The 23,806-nt window shown below is 42.3% G+C and overlaps 1 protein-coding gene across 3 annotated transcripts in view; it reads left to right on the plus strand.

Moving 5' to 3' along the window:
• The window catches only part of LOC122543214 (growth/differentiation factor 11-like), a 60,426-nt gene that overhangs the window by 24,794 nt on the left and 11,826 nt on the right, over window positions 1-23,806 (plus strand). Inside the window, exon 4 of one of the 3 annotated variants that reach the window (XR_006309956.1) lies at window positions 4,706-5,133. The exons of 1 other annotated variant lie outside the window; for it this stretch is intronic. Coding sequence is in view for 1 of the 2 variants with exons in the window: in XM_043681688.1 (XP_043537623.1) it covers window positions 10,093-10,489 (397 nt within the window). In the remaining variant the exon portion in view is untranslated. Of the gene's footprint in view, window positions 1-4,705; window positions 5,134-8,158; window positions 10,490-23,806 lie in introns of those variants that run through there. One more of the 3 variants, XM_043681688.1, reaches the window with a different exon arrangement.

A 23,806-nucleotide genomic window follows, 5' to 3' on the forward strand; every position in this document is an offset into this window, starting at 1 on the left:
CTTTATATGTTTCTTAACTTCCCTCGTCAGCCACGCCCACCCCTGCCTCCTCAGGATCTTTCTTCCTTTTTGGAATGAACTGATCCTGCATCTTCTGCATTATACACAGAAATATCTGCCATTGTTCCTCCACTGTCATCCCTGCTAAGGTATTGCACCATTGAACTTTGGCCAGCTCCTCCCTCATAGCTCCATAGTTCCCTTTATTCAACTGAAATATTGTCACTACCGATTGTACCCTCTCCCTTTCAAATTGCAGATTGAAGCTTATTGCATTATGGTCACTACCTCCTAATGGCTCCTTCACTTCGAGGTCCCTGATCAATTCTGGTTCGTTGCACAATACCAGATCCAGAATTGCCTTCTCCGTGGTGGGCTCCAGCACCAGGTGTTCTAAGAATCCATCTCTGAGGCATTCCACAAAGTCTCTTTCTTGAGGTCCAACACCATTCTGATTCTCCCAGCCTACCTGCATGCTGAAATCCCCCAAACCAACTGTAGTAACATCTTTGCGACAGGCCAATTTCAGCTCCTTATTCAACTTACACCCTACATCCAGACTACTGTTTGGGGGCCTGTAGATAACTCCCAAGAGGGTCTTTCTACCCTTAGAATTTCTTAGCTCTATCCATACTGACTCTACATCCCCTGATTCTAGGTCCCCCCCGTGCAAGGGACTGAATATCATCCCTTACCAACAGGGCCTCCCCACCACCTCTGCCCGTCAGTCTGTCCTTACGATAGCACGTATGGCCTTGAATATTCATTTCCCAGGCCCTGTCCACTTGAAGCCATATCTCAGTTATCCCCACAATATCGTAGCTGCCAATTTCCAAAAGAGCCTCAAGCTCATCCATCTTATTTCTAATACTTCGTGCATTCATATATAGTATTTTTAATTTGTTACTGCCCTCACCCTTCCTATCAACCCCTATTTCACTCAACCTTACAGCATGACCCCTTTTTGAGTTTTCTGCTTCATTGATACTGTTGTCTTTCTTGACTTCCCTTGGTCTAAATTTCCCTTCAATTTCCTTCTTAAACTTCCAGTTTGTCCCCTTCTCCCCCCCGCTATTTAGTTTCAACGCAGCTGTGTTGCAGTAGCAAACCTGCCTGCCAGAATACTGGTCCCTAACCTATTAAGGTGCAAACCGTCTCTTTTGTATAATTTATGCTTATCACAAAACATACCCTAGTGATCCAAGAATTTAAATCCTTGCTTCCTGCACCAGTTCCCCAGCCACACATTCAAGTCCATTATCTCTCTGTTCCAAGCCTCTCCAAGGAACTCACCTTCTATCCCCAAAAGCCTGCCCACCATCTGCAAGACACAAGTCAATGTGATTAAATACTCACCATTTGCCTAAGGGGTGCAGCTTCAACAACACTCAAGAAGTTCAACACCATCAGGGACAAGGGCAGCAAATATATGGGAACACCACTACCCGCAAGTTCCCCTTCAAGTCTCACACCATCCTGACTTGGAAAGATATCGCCATTCCTTCAGTGTTGTTGGATCAAAATCCTGGAATTCCCTCCTGAATAGCACCATAGCTGTCCCTATACCAAACGAACTTCAGCAATTCAAGAAGGCTTCTCAGGGCAACCGGCTCAGCCAGTGACACATACATCCCTGTCAACAAATTTTAAAATGGAGTGAATTCTCACAAAGTCTGATTCATTAGAAACAAGTAAAACATCCCAAGATACTTAATAGGTGTGTTATCAAGTAAAGGTTGACTCCACATTACATAAGAAGATGGAGAAAAAGGATCAAAAGCTACATCAAAATAGTTGGTTTTAAAGGATAAAAGTAATGATTAGATTCCCTACAGTGTGGAAACAGGCCCTTCAGCCCAACCAGTCCACACTGACCCTCTGAAGAGTAACCCTCCCAGACCCATTTCCCCTCTGACTAATTGACTTAACACTATGGGCAATTTCCCATTGCCAATTCACCTAACCTGCACATCTTTGGACTGTGGGAGGAAACCAGAGCACCCAGAGGAACTGGAATTGAACCAGGGACCCTGGTGCTGTGAGGCAGCAGTGCTGACCACTGAGCCACTCTGTAAGGTAGAGAGATGGAGCTGTTTAGGGAGGGAATTCTAGAGCTCGACAACCCAAGCATCTGAAGACACAGCTGTCAATGGTAGAGCCATGGAAATTGGAGGATGCTTGAGAGCCCAGAATTAGTGAAGCATTACGATCTCAGAGGATTGTTGGGACTGGAGGAGATTATAAAGATAGGGAGGGATAAGACTATGGAGGAGAACTTTATAATCAACACTGATCACCACCTACTTCCCCTTCAACTGATGAATGAGGATTCCTAAATATAAGAACATAGAACTTAGGAGCAGGATAAGGCCATTTGACTGTTCAAACCTGCTCTGTCATTGATAAGAGCATAGCTGATCTGGTTTGCAATTGGAACTCTGTCTTCCCTCTATAACCCTAACTGCCTTGTCAATCAAGCCTTGAATAGACCCAGCCACCACTGCTTTCTGGGAAGATGAATAACCTTCTGAGAGAGAAAAAGAAATCCTCCTCTCTATCTTAAAAAAACCTATTAATCTTAAACTTTGTCCCCTAGTTCTAGTCTGTTCCACAAAGGGAAATATTTTCCCAATAACTGCCTGTCAATTCCTTTCAGGATCTTACATGTTGCAATAAGATTACCCCTTATTTTTCTAAACTCTCAAAGGCTGCACATCCAGCCTGTCCAACCTTTCTTTGTAAGATAAGCCTTTCGAGCCCTTGTCCCAAGAAGAGATCAGTGATTCCTCATCTGAGAAAACAGTCTTTATGGCCAATTTCAATACAGAAGTAAAGATTCTTAAATTGAGCTGGTCTATTCCAGATGACTGTCACCATGGTGCGTTAGTGTACATATTAAACTAGCTACCTCTCTCTTCAGTAATGTTTTCTGCCAATTTAGTAGAATTCAAAGGAAACCAAAGGAAGGAAGCTTTAAATATTTTCAGTGCAGGCAATTTCAAAGCCCTTAAAGAGAACCTAGATTTAATACCTCATTTAAAATGTAGCACTTCCAAAAGTACTCCTTTCTCACAGTATGATCCATGCAACAGTACACTCCCTCAGTACTAACCCTCTGACTGTTCAGCGTTCCCTCAGTACTGCTTTTGCAATGGTGCAGCACTCCCTTAGTGCTGGATCCTCTGATAGTGCAGCATGCCCTCAGTTCTGGTCCTCTCAATCTGGATTATATAGTCAAATCTCTGGAGTAGGGTCTGAATCCAAATCTTTGACTCAGACCTAAGAATGCTACCAATTGAATTGAAGCTGAAACTCCAATATATAAGAATAATTTATCAAAGGCAATACATACTGCACAACATTAACGTTCAGTTCTGATGAAGGATCTGAAGTAAAAGTAATTAATTATTTATCCTCTCTACAAAAGCTATGTTTTTAGTATGTGCAGTTTTTATTTCAGATTTCTAGCTTTATCATTTCTGATTCCATCTCCAGAGTTTTCTTGTTATTCATCATCCCAAAACGTTCATAAGTACAGTCAGTCCACAAATCACTCCATTGTCAGATATTGTGGAATACGGTGGGCAGATTTATGACTGAGTGTTTTTCTTATTGATGGTGAGAGTCAAAGCCTATTTCATATGAAGCCTTTAATAGCAAATTAATATTAAAACAAAACAAATGTAAAATCATTTATGTAGTTATTTTAGTCCTCTTTGACCCATAATTAATGGTTTAATTGGCAAGTTACCATTTTAATTCATTAACACTGCTAAATGTAATGAGACCAAAAGCATCTTTGACGTCCATAAAACATGTTTTTGATGAGCATTAATAATGATTAAACAGGACCGCAGATGGTACAATTTCACACACTGCTCTTTTACTGTTTAAAACTCCATTTAGCTTAGACTTAGCACATACATAATAAATGATACGTGCTCCAGCACAGGGATTCTTTAATGAATGGTGTCACTAGCTTCCACATCAATCACTGCCAGCTCTCACTAAATGTAAAACATTGATTCATTTTTAAGTTCATTTTATTGATGAAACAATTAACTTGTCACCTGATCTCTTCCCCTCACCTCAAGCCTCTGTCCCTTTCCCGTCTTATTTCTGTGGCTAGCTCTGTTAATATTGACTCCAATAACCTTTCCTCATCCTTTCTCAGTTTTAAAGCCCCCAATTTATGTGCCCTCTCAACTTGGCTCCACAGTGTGTTGAGAGGACCCATTGCACTACCTCCAACTCCAAATCATTCATTCTCAGACTCAAAAGTGTGCATGTCTTGAGATACTTCCGTTCCCTCTACATTCTACAGACATTTAAAACCCAAGCTGGAATGAATCGTGCCCCCACCTCTCTGAATCCTGATTGTGCGGTGCCCTGGACAATAGGCCTTGAGAACTGAGGGAGGACTGCATGTCAGAGATGCCATCTTTGAGGGGAGGACACATGAAACCTGTCTGCCCTCTCAGATGGGATGTAAACAATCCCGCGGCACTTTTGGAAGAGCAGTAGGGGGATTCCACCCTGGTGTTCTGGCAAACACATCCCTCAATTGATATGCACAAAAAAAATGGGATAGCTGGTTATTATGACATTCCTGTTTGTGGAAGATTGGTGTGTGTAGATTTAAAATAAGCAGTGGATCATCAGTTCGACACAATGACAAAAGTCTACGTTTCCTCCACACCAACAGAAACTACACTTCAAAACTACTGCATTGGCTCGAAAGCACCTTGGGACCCCTTGAAATAAATACGACAAAAAAAAACAAAACTTGCTGGAGAAACTCAGCAGGTCTCGCAGCAACCATGTAAATCGATCTTCAGCGAAAACCAACTCTGCTTGGAAAACTTCATTAGAAAGTTGCGATGGTGTTCAGTAGATAGCAGGCTCTGCCTAACCCCCGCCGATGTCAGTACCAGCTCATGACAGTGACCCAGTCCTGCAACCTGCGGAATACAGGGCACTCCGTCTTCACTCTATGCTCGGGGCGCCAACCTGCAATTCATCAGTTTAAGAAATTTCGTCTTGTTAAAAAGTCAGCGTCTTTTTTATCCCCCGCCCCCTTTCCCAGATTTAGCCAGATTAGGACTTGGGGAGACTGAGAATGGAATTCCATACAGTTTGGGGAGGGGGGGGGGGTGGTGTGGTGTAGGGTCAGAATTAAATTCAAGGAAGTTAAGTTGATTTTCTATCAGACAGCTGGAGGGCGATTCTGCAAATGAAACGTCTAAAAATGACCAAAGCCAGGACAAATGTTTATTAAAATAACCGCGGGCTTGGTTTTAAAACGACTAACCAGAACGGCTTTGTTTTGGAGCGGGTGGACTAGCACTGATCAGGTACAGAGGGACAGCTACTGGGGGAGGGTGGAGAGGGCAGAGGGTGGCGAGAGAGAGGCCTCTCAAAGGTCTCAGATAAAGGGCGTCTCAAAAAGGCTCTCCGACAGAAATTGCTTGTCTGGCGAGCAGGATTATTTTGTGTGTGGGGTGGAGTGTCTATGTGCAGGGCAATGGGAAGCATGGGAGAAGGTTACAAAAATGAGGATTGCATTTGAAACGTCTCGACTTCTGAATTCTACTGGGCTTAAAAAAAAAGGTATCCCTCGCTTCAGATGGACGACCAGGTCAAGGACAGAGTCTCCGGAGAGGAGAGGGGTGGGGGTGGGAGCCTCGGAAATCGATGATTCCTGCCCCAAGGCCTCTCATCCATCAGCTGAGGCCCAGTCATTTCCAGAGACAGGCCGAATCCATCTTGATTCAAAGGTCACTGTAAGTCAGAGCTGACGCGAGCAAAGACAGCAGCACAGGGCGGCTGCAGCACCTCGAAACAGAGAATGGTTTCACAGAGTGTCCGAGGCACCGCCAGGGGACGGCACTGGGAGAGAGATTCCCCAGAACGACTCCCCCGCGGGCTCATTGGGTTCAGTTCTTAGGACTGATCCGGAGAAACTCGGCAGCGTCTCTGGAGGGAGAAACAGAGTTAACGTGAGTGGGGGAGAGCGTTAATCCGAGAGCCAAGCCCGACCAGGCTGGCATGTCACGAAGCACTTCCTCAGGCAGAGGAGAGCTGCAACCTGGACACTCTCTCAAAAGAGTTTGTTGAGGCTGGCTCGAGGAAAGGGACACCACTTGAACATTTAAAATCAGTTGATGATAGATTTTTGTTCATTCAATTCATGGGGCGGGTAGTTGGCGTTAAAATATCGATCAGCCAGGATTTGACTGAGTGTCAGAACACGCTTGAAGGATGGTCTCCTGCTGTCCCTGTGTAACAGGCTGGAGGAGGGGGCTGAATGGCCTCCTTCTTCCCGTGTGACAGGCTCGAGGAGGGGGCTGAATGGCCTCCTGTTCCCCTGTGACAGGCTGGAGGAGGAGAGGGCTGAATGGCCTTCTGCTGTTTCCGTGTGACAGGCTGGAGGAGGGGGCTGAATGGCCTCCTGCTGTCCCTGTGTAACAGGCTGGAGGAGGGGGCTGAATGGCCTCCTGCTGTCCCTGTGTAACAGGCTCGACGAGGGGGCTGAATGGCCTCCTTTTCCCCTGTGACAGGCTGGAGAAGGAGAGGGCTGAATGGCCTTCTGCTGTTTCCGTGTGACAGGCTGGAGGAGGGGGCTGAATGGCCTCCTGCTGTCCCTGTGTAACAGGCTGGAGGAGGGGGCTGAATGGCCTCCTGCTGTCCCTGTGTAACAGGCTCGACGAGGGGGCTGAATGGCCTCCTTTCCCCCTGTGACAGGCTGGAGAAGGAGAGGGCTGAATGGCCTCCTGCTGTTCCTGTGTGACAGGCTTGAGGGGCAGTGGAGAGGGGGCTGAATGGCCTCCTGTTATCCCTGTGTGACAGGCTGGAGGAGGGGGGATGAATGGCCTCCTGTTGTCCCTGTGTGACAGGCTGGAGCGGGAGTGGAGAGGGGGCTGAATGGCCTCCTGTTGTCCCTGTGTGACAGGCTGGAGGGGGAGTGGAGAGGGGGCTGAATGGCCTCCTGTTGTCCCTGTGTGACAGGCTGGAGGGGGAGTGGAGAGGGGGCTGAATGGCCTCCTGTTGTCCCTGTGTGACAGGCTGGAGGAGGGGGGCTGAATGGCCTCCTGTTGTCCCTGTGTGACAGGCTGGAGGAGGGGGGCTGAATGGCCTCCTGTTATCCCTGTGTGACAGGCTGGAGGGGGGAGTGGAGAGGGGGCTGAATGGCCTCCTGTTGTCCCTGTGTGACAGGCTGGAGCGGGAGTGGAGAGGGGGCTGAATGGCCTCCTGTTGTCCCTGTGTGATAGGCTGGAGGAGGGGGGCTGAATGGCCTCCTGTTGTCCCTGTGTGACAGGCTGGAGGGGGAGTGGAGAGGGGGCTGAATGGCCTTCCCCTTTCGTGAAACGAAGGGACTTGGTAATGAGTTTGCCAATTGCAGTTCGAGAGTTTGATCTCTGTTTGTTCAGGACGGGGCTGTTAGGCCAAGGGTTCCCACGTCATTGTTGCCTGAAACTGTACAAATCAATCGCAGGTCGGCATCTTTCTGAACCACAACCCCAGACAGAATCCAAAAGCGAGACAAATGTACCACTAAATCATTTTAAGTATCTTTTTTTTCTGAACGCATTAGAAGATTATATAAATCATTTGATACCAACCGGGTTTCCATGATCTCCTCCAAGACTCCTGTTTCCACACAGAATGGAAATTCTCTCCGAGAATCTGACTTGGGGTAATTCATTGCCGACCAAATCTTCACCCTTTGCTGTTCTTGCCCCTGCTCGTGTCTTCAAGTGATTGCAGGATACTCGGAGCCTGGACTTTTGTCTTGTTTCCCCCCTCCCCAGATTTTTTTTTGAAAAGATCAACTGATTCCGAATCCAAGACTCAAACAAAACAGTGAACCGTCCCTCCCAACAAGCGATGGCTTTGGGTGGTCAGTTGGAAGTTGCAAGGCCGAGAGCGATAGATTTCTGATCGGAGGCTGAAGGTGGTTGGATCGAAAGAAATTCCCGTTCAAAATAAAATCCTGCGGATGCTGAAAATCTGAAATAAACACAGCGAATGCCGGAGAAACTCAACAGGTCTGGCAGCATCTGTGCACAGAGAGAGAGAGAGAGAACGCAGAGTTAACATTTCGAGTCCAGTATAACTCCTTCGGGCGGTTGAAGGGTCACTGGACCTGAAACGTTAACTCTGTTTCTCTCTGCATAGACGCTGCCAGACCTGCGGAGTTTCTCCGGATCAGCCATGACCCTCATGGGATAGCGTCGTCCTGTTCCTCCAAGATCACCCCACGGATTTGCTCTCGTCCCAATCAGTTTGCTGTGTTCAGTCCGAGATATCTTTCTATTGTTTTCGATGTTAACATTTTGTTTTCGATCAGAATGCACGTGCATTTAAAATCCCTGAAGTGTTCGGCAATCCCAACCCCAGCGATGGAGGGATTTCATCGCAATGAACCCCGGTGGCTGTCTGGTTTGCAGAACGTCGTGTTAAAATGCAATCTGAAAGCATTGTGTGCGAGAGTGAACAAGCTGAAAACTTGGTCAGCTCCTCTCACCTTTGGATGGGGATCGAAGCAAACCGGAAACCGATTCGTTCTCTCTCTCTCACACACACACACACACACACAACCCATTTTTAAAAAAACAATATTGATAAATCCGATTGAATAGTTTTAGTCATTTGACCCAATGATGGAGGGAGCCAGAGTTTGGCGAGTGATTTCACTTATGTCAGGGGCACCACCCAACATCCAGTTTTTTTCGTTTTATACACAAACCTGGTAACAATTACAACTCGGATTAAATGCCAGGACAGTTCACACTGAAGTCTTAACTGATTCAATCGAATAACTCATGAGCTGGTCCTGTTTCACCTCTTTGGGATTTATAAACCCAAAGACGAGAATCGTTTTTCTCCTTTATCGACGACCTGAGAAATATGATATTTTTGTTTGTTCTGGGACGTTTTACTACATTACAGGCGCTATGTAATAAGAAGTTTGTTTTTGTTCTTGTCGAAAACTGCGATGTTTCAGGCGGGCACGCTCCTTTCCTCTGAATCTAAACCCGATAACAATCATTCCGTTACAAAGCAGGTTGGAAACGAACATGCATTTCGGTTTTAAGCTTCACCTCTCCATACTGATCCTTCAATAATTGCAACATCTTGCATTGTAACATTGAGTAATGTCTGACCCCGCGTTCCTTCTCGGTGATTTTAGTTGAAATGAAGAGTGGAGTAATTAATACACATTTGTGGTTAAACGCTTTTGAAACAGACTTGAACTTAGTAACAAGGTGAATCCAAACTGGGAGAGAGTCTCGAAGTTTAGTACACGATAAGCAAATATTGTCAAGACCCAAAACGTCCCGTCCACACACACCCCTCCACTGCCATCCGCAAGTCAACACTGCTGCAATTGTCAATGTACGGCATAATTTACCAGCTCCCTCCCCCCCAAAAAATCCCATTGATTATTTCACCAATTTAGTGCTGTCCATTTCGGGTCAGTATCACAGACACACGATTCCCTGAGCGTGAAAGTTGACTTAAAAGGAACAACAATTTAGAGAGAAAAGCATAGCCAGACAAACCAGAAATCAGAAATTAAACGTGAGGACAATGTCCGTGATTTATATACACGCTTAGATAGTTCAGGAAAGGTACTGTCACTTAAACAAGGAACATGAACCTGTGTCCAAAGCAGTCAACACTCCAGCTAGCGCACCTGAGAGCGCAGGAAGTGGGCTAGGAGAGCGGCTGAGAGCAGCAGAATGGCAGCCTGAGGGAGAGCAGGTATGCTGAGACTGAGTGCGCGGTAACAGGACGAAGGTTAATTGGCACTGACACAAGGCGATTTCTTATTTTCTTTCGCTCTCCTCCTGACAGCCAGAAAGCCTTTTGTTTGGCCCTTCAGCCAATCCTGGATTTTTACGACACCATAGTTGTGGCCAAAGTTGTGATATAAAAAGGGGCGCCTCCGTTGATCACTTATCATCCACCAGCGTGTCACTCACCCACTGTCCTCTCCTCTCCCGGTTACAGTCCGGATTCCAGAACTACTCATTTTCAACAGGGCATAACAAACACGCGCACACACCCCCCCCCCACAAACAGATCATGCATAAATCACACGTTTTCTTTTGCCTGCTGGTGTCTCTTGGATTGACTGTCAGTGATGAGCCAGTTTTGGAGAAGGATTTGGAAGCTAGGGAAAGGCTCTTAGACCAGGCGGAACCTCGGAGACAAGAATGCTCAGCCTGCTTATGGAGGGAGCACAGCAAAGCTCTGAGGTTAGAGTCCATTAAATCTCAGATCCTGAGCAAGCTGCGCCTGAAACAGGCTCCCAACATCAGTCGGGATATTGTCAATCAGCTCCTGCCCAAAGCCCCCCCTTTGCAGCAACTGTTGGACCGATATGATATTCAAGGGGATGACTGCCTTGCCAAAGAGCCTCTTCTGGAAGACGACGAGTATCACGCCACGACAGAAACTGTCATTACCATGGCCACCGAACGTGAGTACCTCCGTGCCATCTTCCACACGTTGTGCAATGATCATGCCGATCGGCTCAAACAGATATTAAACGGTATTGGGGAGCTCAGTCTCCGAAAAAGGTTATCTTAAAAACTTTCATCGCGGCTGTCTGTGTAACAAGAGTTAAATATGAAATGTTGCTATCCAAGTGCTAACAACTTCGTGTTGTTATATCAGGCACCTCCTGGTAGCTCTCTTAATAAGGAAGCGATTTTTTGAACTATCCCCTTAGCAAACAGTAATTTCCAGGTTGTAATCCACATGCCAATTCCATACGCAGCGATGGTCTAGGACTATGTTTTATGCAACAAATCACGAATCTATAAAGCTTGAAGTAATTTTAGACTAGTTTTTTTTTTACCGGAGTGACAAATTAATTGCCCCACTGTTAATAAACTAATCTCGTACCGACGATTTCTAGGTTATCACTCACAGATCATTATCCGAAACCACTTCTGTCTTAGATACGATATTACAGGAAGTTCTAGTCTACAGTTTCAGGTACTGTCACACACTCTAATTCCTGAACTATCTTTTATAAGATAGCACAATAGTAATTTCAGGACATAAAAGACCACGGTTATTTTTACACTGTTGTTCATAAAATAATAGCAACTTCGAGAATTTAGATCATAAAATAACAGTAATTTCTAAATTATAATTCAAGAAATATCAGAAGTTCTAGACGAGTTCGTTACACTATTACAAAGCCAACTTTAGATTATATTTGATAAAATATCAGACTGTAGAAATTAGGGTTATTCAAAATATCGCATGGCAATGTCTAGGCTATAGTACATGAAATATTGCAAAACCTCAGCCGTCATTTCTATAGGTCGCCAACTATCAGAAACAGTAATTTATTGACAATAGTTAATTAAATGTCAAATTTCTAGATTACTGTTGAGAAAAAGCATAAGCAGTACCATGAAGATTATTATTCATAAAATAACAATTTTCAGAGTTCATATGACTATAATGCCTCAGACCATTTTCAGATAAGATAGCTGAAATGTCTAGATTATTGTTCATAAATTATAAATAACCATTTCTGGACTATATTTTATAAAATACCACAAACTAATTTCGAGAGTATAATTCACAAAAAAAATCAAATGGCAATTTACATTAAAAATCACAAAAGGTTATTTCTGTAGTCCATACAAGCAATAATTCCTAGGCTATAGTTCATAAAATATCACAAAAAGTAATCTCTAAGCAATAGATCTTACAATACTATCACAAAACACTAACGTTAAGTAAAATTGAGGGTGCAGTCTACCGGGTTCTATTGAATACTGCACAGCCAAGCATCCTGTTTGCTGTCAAAGGAAGTGGGGGTCACTGTTTGCCTCACTGGCATTGCATTGGAGTTTGTGCTGCAGGGGAAGTAGGAAAGCAAGGCTACTGTTTGTGGAGGTGAAAGCAATCCTGTTATGGAGACAGGAGCAAGTTGTACAGAGGGTGGTTGATGAGAGAGTCATAGCTTGGAGGAAATGATGAAGAGATTGTCCTATATTCAGGTAAGTGTCCCATCCTTTGCATATATGCTTACTGCTTGGACATGGAAGACATGTTTCTCCCCTGCACCTTCAAGGAGAGAATATTTGGGTGCATTCATCCTTTTGCTGCTGTGCTTTGACATAGAATAATTGCAATGGCGCACAGTAATAAAGCAGTTTCCAGTTCCATTCACTGAGCACCTCCAAGATCTCCACACCAGTTTACAAAGTCTTGACTTCAACAAGAAAAGTGATTTAGGTACAGGGTGCTACTTGGAGATGATCAGAGGAATTCCCATTGTCTCCTTTTCCCTCTTCTATTTGGAAATGCAATTGGAGAGAGAGGACTAGGATAGGCATTGGTTGGGGATAGTTGGAGGTGATGGCAACTATACTAGATAAAGCAACTGAAGCCACTTGGAATTCAATGTGTTGACTTGGATGGGTTCAATACCACCAACAAGAAAACATTCTCCATTGATTTTGGCCTTTCATACTCTTGACTCCATTTCATCACTTTCATGGCATGGATTGTACTAGCCAAGTGACTATATGTATCACACCTCAGTATCTGAACTGTTTTAAGAGCATGATCATGCCTAAGCACTGCAGTCCCCATTATTTTTTTCTTGGTAGACTCCTGCTGAAATGATTCTGGATTAGAGTGATGCTGGAAAAACACAGCAGTTCAGGCAGCATCCGAGGAGTAGGAAAATCGACATATCGGGCAAAAGCCCTTCATCAGGAATACGAAATGAAGTGAGACAGGTTGGTTTCAGGAACATTGCAACTGTTTGAATTAACTAGAACCCAGAGACTGCAATTTGTCAGTTAGAGGAAGGGGACACTATGAATCAAGTGAGGAGCAAATGGAGGTGACAGGATGCCACATGTCAACAATACAGGCAGGGAGCTGGTATGTTACTGGGCATGCATTCATTTGAAAATTGATGCAGGGATAAAGAATGGTATTTGCTATTGTTTGAGACTAATGTACAGTCTGCAGTCTCTGGTAAAGAACAGGTATTGGCATCTCTGTGATCACTTCAGTCAGGTAGCATGCCAAAGAGTGTGTGACACCTTCTGAAATCTATAGGAGAACCCCAAAACTGAGAAAACAAGTAGCATTCTCATAGCAATATGAATGACATCCATTAAACCTTAGACACCCAATCTTGTTGGCAGCAGACTGAAAAGACTGGTCAGCTATTTGTGAAGAAGAAACAGAATCTGTTTTACCCACATCCAATACAGACTGCCTCATGTGCTGATCATAGGGTATCCAGACTGGATGCTCAGCCATGGTGCTTGGCAGGATTAAATGGTCCAATTGTGGTTCATTTTCAATGCAACCTCACCTCCTTCCATTCCACCCAGTGCCCTCAGACGGATTGGGAAAGTATCTGAGAATGAATTGGCATTGACAGTCATTGCAGACCATAAGACACAGGAGCAGAATTAAGCCATTCAGCCCATCAAGTCTGCTCCACCATTCAATTAATCACAGCTGATCGAATGATCTTTGCCTTCATGTTCCCCCATTTTCCTCCTAACCTTTGACTCCCTTACTGATTAAATATCTGTCCGTCTCAGCCTTGAATATACTTAATGGCCCAGTCTTCGATGGTAAAGAATTGCACAGAATCACTCCCTTCAGAAGAAATCCCTCCTCCTGCCTTACTCTGAGATTACACTCTTTGGTCCCAGACTTCTCACAAGGCAAAACAGCCTTGCTGCACCTACCTTGTTAAGTCTACCAAGAATGTTGTATGCATCACCTCTCATTCTTCAAAATTCCAACACAATACCAACCTCTCCTCAGATTTCTTCCACCATACCATAGATCAGCCTAGTGTTCCTTTTCTGGACTGCCTTCAATGCCAGTATATCTTTCCTTGGATATGGGGATCAACTGTTCAATGTATTCCAGCTATGGTCAGACGTGAGCCTTACATAGTTTTAGCAAGACCTACCTATTTTTATACTCCATTCCCTTTGAAATAAAGGTCAACATTACATTTGTCTCCCATATTACCCACTGAACATGGATGTGATGCGATGAGATTTTTGCACAAGGACTCCCAAATTCCTTTGTGCTGTCATGTCTCCATCGAAATAATATTCAGTTCCTCTATTCTTCCTGCCAAAGTGCATAACCTTACATTTTCCTACATTATGTTCCATCTGCCAATATTTTGCCCACTCACTGAACCTGTCTGTATTTCTCTGCACAGTCTTTGTGTCATTTCATTAGTTGCCTTCCCACCTATTCTCATATCACCAACAAACCTGGCTACAGTACATTCACTTTCCTCAACTATGTCATTTACATATATTGGAAATAATTGTGTTCCATATTGCACTCCACTGGTTACAAGCTGCCATCCAGAAAATATCTCACCACTAACCCCGCCCACATCCCAATACTAGTTAGACAATCCTCTATTCATGTTGAAATATACTACCTCCAATCCATGGGCTCTTATTAAGTAGTCTAATGTGTGGTACCTTATCAAATACATTCTGAAAATCCAAATATATCCACTGCCTTGTCTTTATCTATCCTGCTTGCTACCTTCTCAAAAAATTCTCAGCGATTTGTTTGATATGATTTCCCCTTCATGAAACAATGCTGACTCAGCTGTAGTATGCATTTCTAAGTGCTCTGTTATTCCATTCTTTATAATTGATTCCAAGATTTTTCCAACAATAGACTTTAAGCTACTTAGTCTACAGTTATCTGTCATTCATTTCCTTTCCTTTCTAAATAAAAGACATTCCATTGGCAGGTTTCTAATCATCTGGGACTTTTCTAAAATCTAAGAATTCTTGGAAGATTACTACCAGTGCACACATGATCTCTGTAGCTCCTTCTCTTAATATCTGGCTGCATCCCATCAGGTCCACGGAACTTATTGGTCTTTAGCCCCACTGATTTTCCTAGCACTTTTAGCATTGTTAATATGTCTTCTGAAACAACGAGGACATCACCTGACATTTCCAGAGTCTGAAGACACACCATCTGAACACGCTCAGACTATCTAACCTCAATTTGCCGCTGTAGGTAATCCTCCAAATTAGGGAGTATATGAATTCAGCCCAAGACAAACATACCTCATTGAGGGTCACCAAGGGTAAACACAAGTGTAGGTTTAATACCATATCACCTATGCACATAGCATAGGATAAGTGCTGACCTTATTTTAGCCTTTGTAAGGAATATGTAACCTGTTCTTTTGACTGCTAGCAGTAGTTCTTGATCAGCATTCTGAAGTAAACTTCCAGCCTATACATGGCATCCATGTTAGCCTATTTCCTCTTCCTGTCAGCCTACCCATGACTTCCCATACTCACTCTTCTTTGAGGTCATAATTTTATAGCATGCAGATAGTAAATGCTTCTGGAGACTTTTGCTGAGGTGGAGAGTAAACCTGACTAGTTGAATAGTCCATACATAGGATGAAGAATACACCATTAAGCACCACAATTTTGTTCCAATGGACACTGGAATCACTACATAATTCTGGTGTTTTCCATGCAACTTTAGGTGGCTGAGTGCATCTGCCCTGTATTAACATCTGGTTGGAGATCATCGACCTTAACTATAAATGGTAACCTAGGCATCAAGGTTAGTCATCTCAATCCATGCCCTTTATGGAAAAGATTGCACTCAATTACTGTTCAGGTGGCATCTGACCACAAAGGTATTGTCATGTATCTTAGTGGCTGTCATCAGGAAACAGCTATGATGTCCCCCTTGTGCAGGCTCCCAGAAAGCTTGAAGGGAGACACTAGTTGCATGATTTGTAGGAGAACAAGACTACCTTCTACAATCATGAACCATTGATCTGGACACCACTGCAAATGCCCTTAAGTGCAAGAGCAACTTGACTTGAATATCTAAACATTTGCTTGTGTTGTTATTACCATCTTTAGGAAAATGACACCTTGTGAAAGAGCCTACACAAATGCCACAAACATGGTCCAAATTATAATAGATATCATTACAGAGGCTTAAACAAATCAATCCATACATTAACATGTTAAGCACGCTGAATATGTTTGATTAACAGCTCTTGCGCATTTAATGTACATATTTAAATTTTGCTTTGGTCCTTTTGTTTGGAAATGATATCTCAACCTGTCTTGCAAGATTGAGCAGTTTGTCTGAAGCTATTAGAGAATGGGAAGATGCAAAGAAAAATGTTATTTACTTCAATGATTGATCTTGTTGAGCAGATAAATGATACAATGGAGATTGTAGGAGAAGGTTCTCCTAGAGTTGTGGCCAGAGACACTGAACCAGACAAACATCAACAGTAAAAACCCAAAAATATAACCAGTTTTCTCGAGTTCAGCCCTTCTTATCCAAGTTAAACAGCAACAGTTAAAGTAATTCTCATCTTCCCTGTTTGGTTAGCTCCAGCTTGCAATACAGTATGAATGATCATGTTTAGTACAGCAATCTAAACAGTTTGTAGGTAAAGAAAAAATGAAGGAGGAAATAAAAATATATTAAATGTTTGATGCAGAAGTAGCAAATCATTTTTGCAAAAGAACAGGTCTATGTCCATATTACAAAAAAATATTTTAAGCTACAGTGTCTAAGATGCAAATGGTCATTTTAAGTTATATTTTGAGTGCAAATCACAAAACATTTTACACAATAGATTCTATGTATGCATCAAAAAGTCATTTTCTGATTTGATCAAATGTAAATACAAAGTGAATTTATACTATGGATCACATGCAAGTTGCAAAGTAATTTTATGCTGTATATAATGTCGCAAAGTCACTTTATGCTGTCGAACATGTAAGCCGCAAAGATATTTTAAGCTATACTGTGTATGTGCAAGGCATTTTGCGCTATAGTTTGTATACAAAGATTGCAAACATAATTTCTTATTCCATAATTCAAATGATTGTGGTACAGTACATACCTTTCAATACTGAAGTTTATTGCTTAATGTTGTAAACAGCAATTTCTAAGTTATATTTCAGATCTGATTGTTATTTCTGGGTAGTGTTTTAATGCAGAAGTATGTCCATCACCAATTTATAGACCTATAATTTGTATGTTAATAAGACAAATAATAATAATTGCTATATTATGGTTCAATGGTTAATATTACAGTAATGTCTGTGATATAGTTCATGCAAAGAAATTGCAATAGCTTGTAGACTATGATAAATGGTCATTTCTGGACTATTGTTCATGCACAACAATAGACAGACATTTCCAGGTAGGTTGTTCCTTGAGCAGGATAATCAGTTTGAAATAAATTGTTTGAGTGTGTTTCTTGAAACATAAGTGAATGAGTGAACAGAAACCATATTACTTGATTATTTCAATGACAAGGTATTTTCAACTGGAAATCCTCAGGAAAAAGTCATTCTTTTAGCTGACTCCTTGAAGAGAGGTACTTCTGTTGCAGAACCTTTTGGAAAATATCACTTTACAAAAAAAATCAAACAAATAAGTGGAGAAACCTCTGCTATATTTTGGTTTACAAAATAACCCCAAGGGGAAAAATATAATTGTAATGATTTGGCATAAAAGTACATTATCTCTGAGAGATACAGGCCACACAGTTCTGCTTTCCAGGTGATAACCAGACTTTTCTTCGTTCCAATATCACAAGTAGGAGGTGTGTTGACCACTGTATTGATAATTGATACATGGCAGAACACATACAGTAGCATTATTTGTAGCACAAAATATTTTATTTAAAATAGGATCCTGTGTTTTTCAGGACCTGTTCGCACTTTTAGAAAAGATAATGGTCAAGATGTGGGCATTGCTAGCAAGGTTACCATTTATGCCCATCTCTAGTTACCCTTGAGGTGGTGGTAATATGTCTTCCTGAACTGTAATTCATGTAAAGGTATGCCTGGGTTGTTAGTAGAGAATACAAGGATTTCACATCTAGAAATATCTTGACATCTAGTCAAACCAAATACTAATGCACAAAACACACTGTGCCCTTCAATGGATATTAAATAGTTAATTCAAAAATAGCATATTGATTCCTAAGCTAATTAAATGTGGTGGGTTTTTTGTTTTCCTTTTTTACTTCAAGTACAAAAGTAAAAAGTTTCCATCAAACCTTTCACTGCCTAAGTCATTGACAGATTAATTTACTTTACTCATGCAGATGAAACCATCCAGAATCAGTAGGTGCTTATTGTGACCCCATTACAATTAGTCAAGTACCGAGACCCTACAGAACAAAGCATACACTTGACTGGCAACCCATGCACCACCTTAACTACTTACTCTGTTACTGAGGCACAATGGAAAGAGTGTGTACCATCTACAAGATGCACTGCAGAAATTCACCAAGAGTCCTCCAACAGCACCTTCTAAACCCACACCTCTATCACCTAGAATGAGAGCAATAGATGAATAGGAACACCACCACTTCCAAGTGAAGTTCCTCTTCTAAGCCACACACCATCCTGACTTGGAAGTATAGTCATCATTGATTCACTGTCACTGAATCAAAATCCTACTCCCTTCTTAAAAGACTATGGGTGGACCTTCTTATTGTTTTATGGTATATGGCCATTGTTTGCTGCATATTTCTAATTGTCCAGAGGGCAGTTAAAGTGGATCTAGAGTCACGTATATGCCAAATCAGATCAGAACAGTAAATTTCCCTTCCAAAAAAGCATAAGTGAACCAGATGGACTTTTGTGAAATAAACAGTGGTTTCATTATCATGTCAAGGCAAGCTTTACACTCCAGACTTTAGCGTTTTATTATTTGAATTTAAATTTCACCAGACACAGTGCCTGAGCCTGGATTTGTAATCCAGTGACATGAACACCATCACACGCACATGGATTGTGAGAGTTCAAGGTGGTGAGTCAGTATCATCTTCTCAAAGGTAATTAGGTACATGTTGGCCTAAGGGGCTCTTGTGATGCAGTGGTAAGGATTTGGAATCAAGCTCCACCTGCCCTGATGGATATCACAATATGTCCAAACAGGTTGATTTAAAATCAAAATAGATGCTGGCCTTACCAGTGATCCTCACATCCCATGAACAAAGGAAAAAATGTAAAATGGATGAAAGTTCAGAAAATCTGCACAACAGGCACAAAGCATCTGTCTTTGTTTTTATTATTACACTTTTGTTTCAGACAATGACTGGTGTAAAGCAAGGGAAATTTAAGCGAGAAATCTATGTTGAGCCATTTCCTTTTAAGATCTATCTTTATAGGACTGTTAGCAGTTTTGCAGGTTTTTGTTGTAGAACATTATTCTAAAGCAGCATTTTGAGTAAAACTAAAATGAAAATATGATAGCAATTACATTTTGGACATAACTCAATTAATAAATATGAGATAAATCATTTTAGTTTAGGTTGTTTTTAGAACGCTTAAAGTTGCCTTAACATATGAAGATGTGTGATGATCACACTAGTCTCCTGATCACAAAAATGTGAGAGCTAGCACAAGTGTGCAAAATACATTAATGACATACAGTCAGATTCTAGACAGATAAAAGAGAAGGCTAGTGCATTGTACAGAGTGAAAATACTTCCCATTTTATCGGGGAGGGGGGAATAAGAACCTTTGAAGTGTTATTACCCATGAAATTGGCAGTGTTTGTCTTGTCTGTTTATAGCACTTTCCCACCCTCTTTTGAACATTTGAACCAGTATAAACCAGATCATAACCTGAAGGGCTGAGATTCCCCCCCTCGAAGATGCACCTCTCCCTTTCCACACTTTAGATATTCATTTAGAAATCTGACACTAGTACAAAGCGAGAGATTCTCCTGACCGATCGCCAATTGATTTGACATGTGAGGAAATGGGTTTTTTTAAATGGATGACGTCTCATCGAACACCGCGGCTTGTCCAGTGGGATAAGAAATCGTAGAAGTTAATTAGTTAGGAAAGCTATTTATCAAACCTGTGACCCCATGAACCTTTAGCTAAGGGCCTCTCGAACCTCAAAAGCCGTGAAGCACATACAATGAAGTAATGTACTGGTTAGTTCAAGGCTTCATGTATTTTTCTTGTCAGGAGAATAACAAACTCCTGGGTCCTCTAGAAGAGGCAAAATATGGAGACTTCCTATTTTTTCTACCAGCATTTCCTTCTGCACACCCGGTGCGAAGTATGTTCCATAGGACAGTGCACATGGGACTGTCACGCTTTGCCTGTGATCAGTACAAAGAAAGTAGGGGTGTAGCAGTGGACAGCTTCATGCACACAGTGACACGATACTAGGCACAGTGGTGTAAGGTGCTGAACTAATCACCCACACCCGTTTGATTTGAATTAAGTTTCAATCTGTAAACTGACCACGAAGGTGTCAGTTTATTGCAAAAAAAATCTGAATAGGTCACCAATGCTCTTTAGGGAAAGAGACATCCTTAACTGGTCTAGTCCGATTACAATTCGAGTTCCATATAAAATTGGTCTCTGCAGTGGCCCGGCAAATGCAAACAGTTGTACAAAACATAAGCGGGAACAGCAATGAAAGCCAAACTTGCCAGTGACACCTGCCTCTTGAGAATAAAAGAAACACTTCCCCGAATCACTTTATCTGCCCAATGGGACCGGGGTAAATATATTTAGATTGCATCAATAAAAGTTTATTTAGGGTGAATTTATATAACAGGAATTCTAGAAAGATTAAGAAAAATGACCCGGCAGAATATTCTACCGAAAGTGCTGAAAGGTCTAATGCTTTTCATCTCGTTTGTTTTTAGTTCTATTCCGGACAAACCTTTTGAGAACCAGGTGATATTATGTAGGGACAGAGATATGGGGTCATGACCCCCCGTCTCTTAGATAAGGCAATTTAACTGCAGATGGGTTGGGACTGCAGCTGACCAAGTGCCCTGTGGCTGCAGGATACTATTAAATAGAGCTGCACATACTGGGGAATACAAATCCCAGTGCAATTCTCTGCAGATGTCAGTGGAACAAGATCAACCCTTTATGAAATGAACGCACTGGGCACTAAAACAATGTTACAGTGAATTTCATTTGAAGGTCTGTTAGTTAATATAGGACATTTGGTTTCTGGATTCATTGCTTAACTCAGAGGCTGAGCTGTGTAAATTAACTCAGCATTTAAATTCCTGTCAGAGCATTCTTTTCCCCATTTAGTAAACGGTGGATGGATAATAGGTTTCCTGTAATAAACTGCAGATTGTTTCTCTGTTAAATCACAGTAATACTATGCTGCTGTCAATTAAGTTATTGATGGAACAGAACAATATTTTAGAAACTAAGGAGGAACTTGCTTAGCTGATTGTAACCAATATTTAAGAGGGACTTTTTAGTTTTATCCTCCCACCTCCCTGCATATTTCCCTACCCGGTATTGCTCCTAAAGCAGTGTTCTACATTCATTAATTTAAGATGAAGCATCTAAGTGTGGCACCTGGACCCCACCCTGGTTATTAAGTCAACTCCGTACAGATGTTTTCTAACCAACTTGTTTAGAGAAGCTATTACACATCTATGGGGCTGGTACTTGAACCCAGACCTCCTCAGCCAGAGGCAGGGATGCTATTACAGTGCAAATCGAGAATCAAACCTGGATTTTTCATAGTCTGCAGAGCTCCTCTTAACTAGAATTACAGGGACAGATTGAGTTTTGTGGTTAGCCTTATTTGTATCTATTCTCTCCGTCACCTTCATGGTTAGCAGAGCTTACTGACTGCTTTCGTCAGTTGACACAAGTGACAGAGAGGGGCTTTATCACATCAAACTGGAGTTAACCTTCGCATGATCCTGAGAAGTGATGACCCTCACGTTAAACTACCACCAGTCGTCTCTCTCTAATGAGAGAGCATCCACATGGTCCAGTAGAATCGTGGCAGGCTTACTTTTGTTTTACTGGAAAGGGATTTGGCTCTTTTAATATGTCGTCCTTAGTCACGTAACTGAGGAAACAATAAGTGAACACAGAGTACTGCTTTATATAAACAATAAGCCTAACCAACCTTCAATCAAACTTTAACCAAAAAATGGCATACGCCCCTCACTTAATATGTCAGTCGCTCCGTTCCCTCACACACCCCATTTAATCCCAACGCCCCATTTTCTCTTTCGCTCCCTGTACTTATGCCGTGTAGCCCCCCAGGGCATATTTTGTCACTCTGTACTCACTCAGCTTAACCCCTGGGCTTGTGTTTTTTCTCTATCTCCTCTCATCCTGTGTAACCTCTAGGTCCTATTCTCCCTCTCTGCACCCACCGATTAACTCCTGGCCATTTTCTCTCTGTACACACCTGGAGCAATCTCTGTCCTGTTTGCCACCTTTCTGTACTGACCCTGTGCAATTCATGGGTGTGTTCTATCTCACTTACTCTCACCCATATAACCACAGGACCAATTTCCCCTCTGTACTCATCCTATGCACCCTAGAACCTGTTCCCCTCTCTTTTGGCATTCCACTCTTAATATATTTATATCCTTCCTTAGGCAAGGAGACCAAAACTGCACACAATATTTGTGATGTGATCTCACCAATGCCAAATACAATTAAAGCATAACCTTACTTTTATGTTTAATTCCTCTCATAATCAAGGATAATAGCAGATGGAGTTTAATTTAGATAAACGTGAGGTGCTCCATTTCGGAAAGGCAAATCAGGGCAGGACTTATATACTTAATGGTAAGGTCCTGGGGAGTGTTGCTGAACAGAGACCTTGGAGTACAGGTTCATAGGTTCTTGCAAGTGGCGCACAGATAGACAGGATAGTGAAAGTAGCATTTTATTGGTCAGTGCATTGAGTATAGGAGTTGGAAGGTCACATTGTGGCCATGCAGAACATTGGTTAGACTTTTGGAATACTGTGTGCAATTCTGGTCTGCCAGCTATAAGGAGGATGTTGTGAAACTTGAAAGGGTTCAAAAAAGATTTACAAGGATATTGTCAGGGTTGGAGGGTTTGAGCTGCAGGGAGAGGCTGAACAGGCTGGGGCCATTTTCCCTGGAGCATCAGAGGCTGAGGGGTGACCTTATAGAGGTTTACAAAATTGAGGGGCATGGATAGGGTGAATAGACAAGGTTGTCTCCTGGTTGGGGGGGGGCAGGGTTCAAAACTAGGAGGAAATAAGTTTAGGTGAGGGGGGAAAAGATTTAAATGGGACCAGGGAGGCAAATTTTTCACTTGAAGGTGGTGCGTATATGGAATGAGCTGCTCCAGGAAGCGGTGGAGACTGGTACAATTACAACATTTAAAAGGCATGCGGATGAGTATATGAATAGGAAGGGTTTAAGAGGGATATGGGCTAAATGTGGCAAATGGGACTAGATTAATGTCAACTATTAGATTGGCACAGACAAGTTGAGGGGTCTGTTTCTATGCTGTACAGCTCTATGACTCTTAAAGGATAGTAGTTCATTAGCTTTATCACTTGCTACATTGTGACTCATGCACTCAGAATTCTGCAATTGCTCTCTATTTAAGTAATGCACTGCTTTTTATATTCTTGCCAAAATTAAAAACTTACATTGTCCCACATTGTACTTCATTTTCCAGATTGTTGCACTCCCACTCAACTTCTCTATATACCTGCAATGGCCTTCAGCCCTCTTCACAACTTACTTTCCAACTGATTTGTAACAATTGCAAATTTAGCCACCATGACTTCACTCCCTTCACAGAAGTCATTGATATAGATGGTGTAAAAAAAAATTGAGGTCCCAGCACACATTTCTGTGGGACTCTACTCATCACATTAGAAAGAGACCCATTTACACATACTCTGTTTTCTGCTAGTCATGTTTATGTTACCTCACTACACCATGAGCACAGTCA

The sequence above is a fragment of the Chiloscyllium plagiosum genome, chromosome 42 (genome assembly GCF_004010195.1).
Source record: "Chiloscyllium plagiosum isolate BGI_BamShark_2017 chromosome 42, ASM401019v2, whole genome shotgun sequence".
NCBI classification, from domain to species: Eukaryota; Metazoa; Chordata; class Chondrichthyes; order Orectolobiformes; family Hemiscylliidae; genus Chiloscyllium; species Chiloscyllium plagiosum.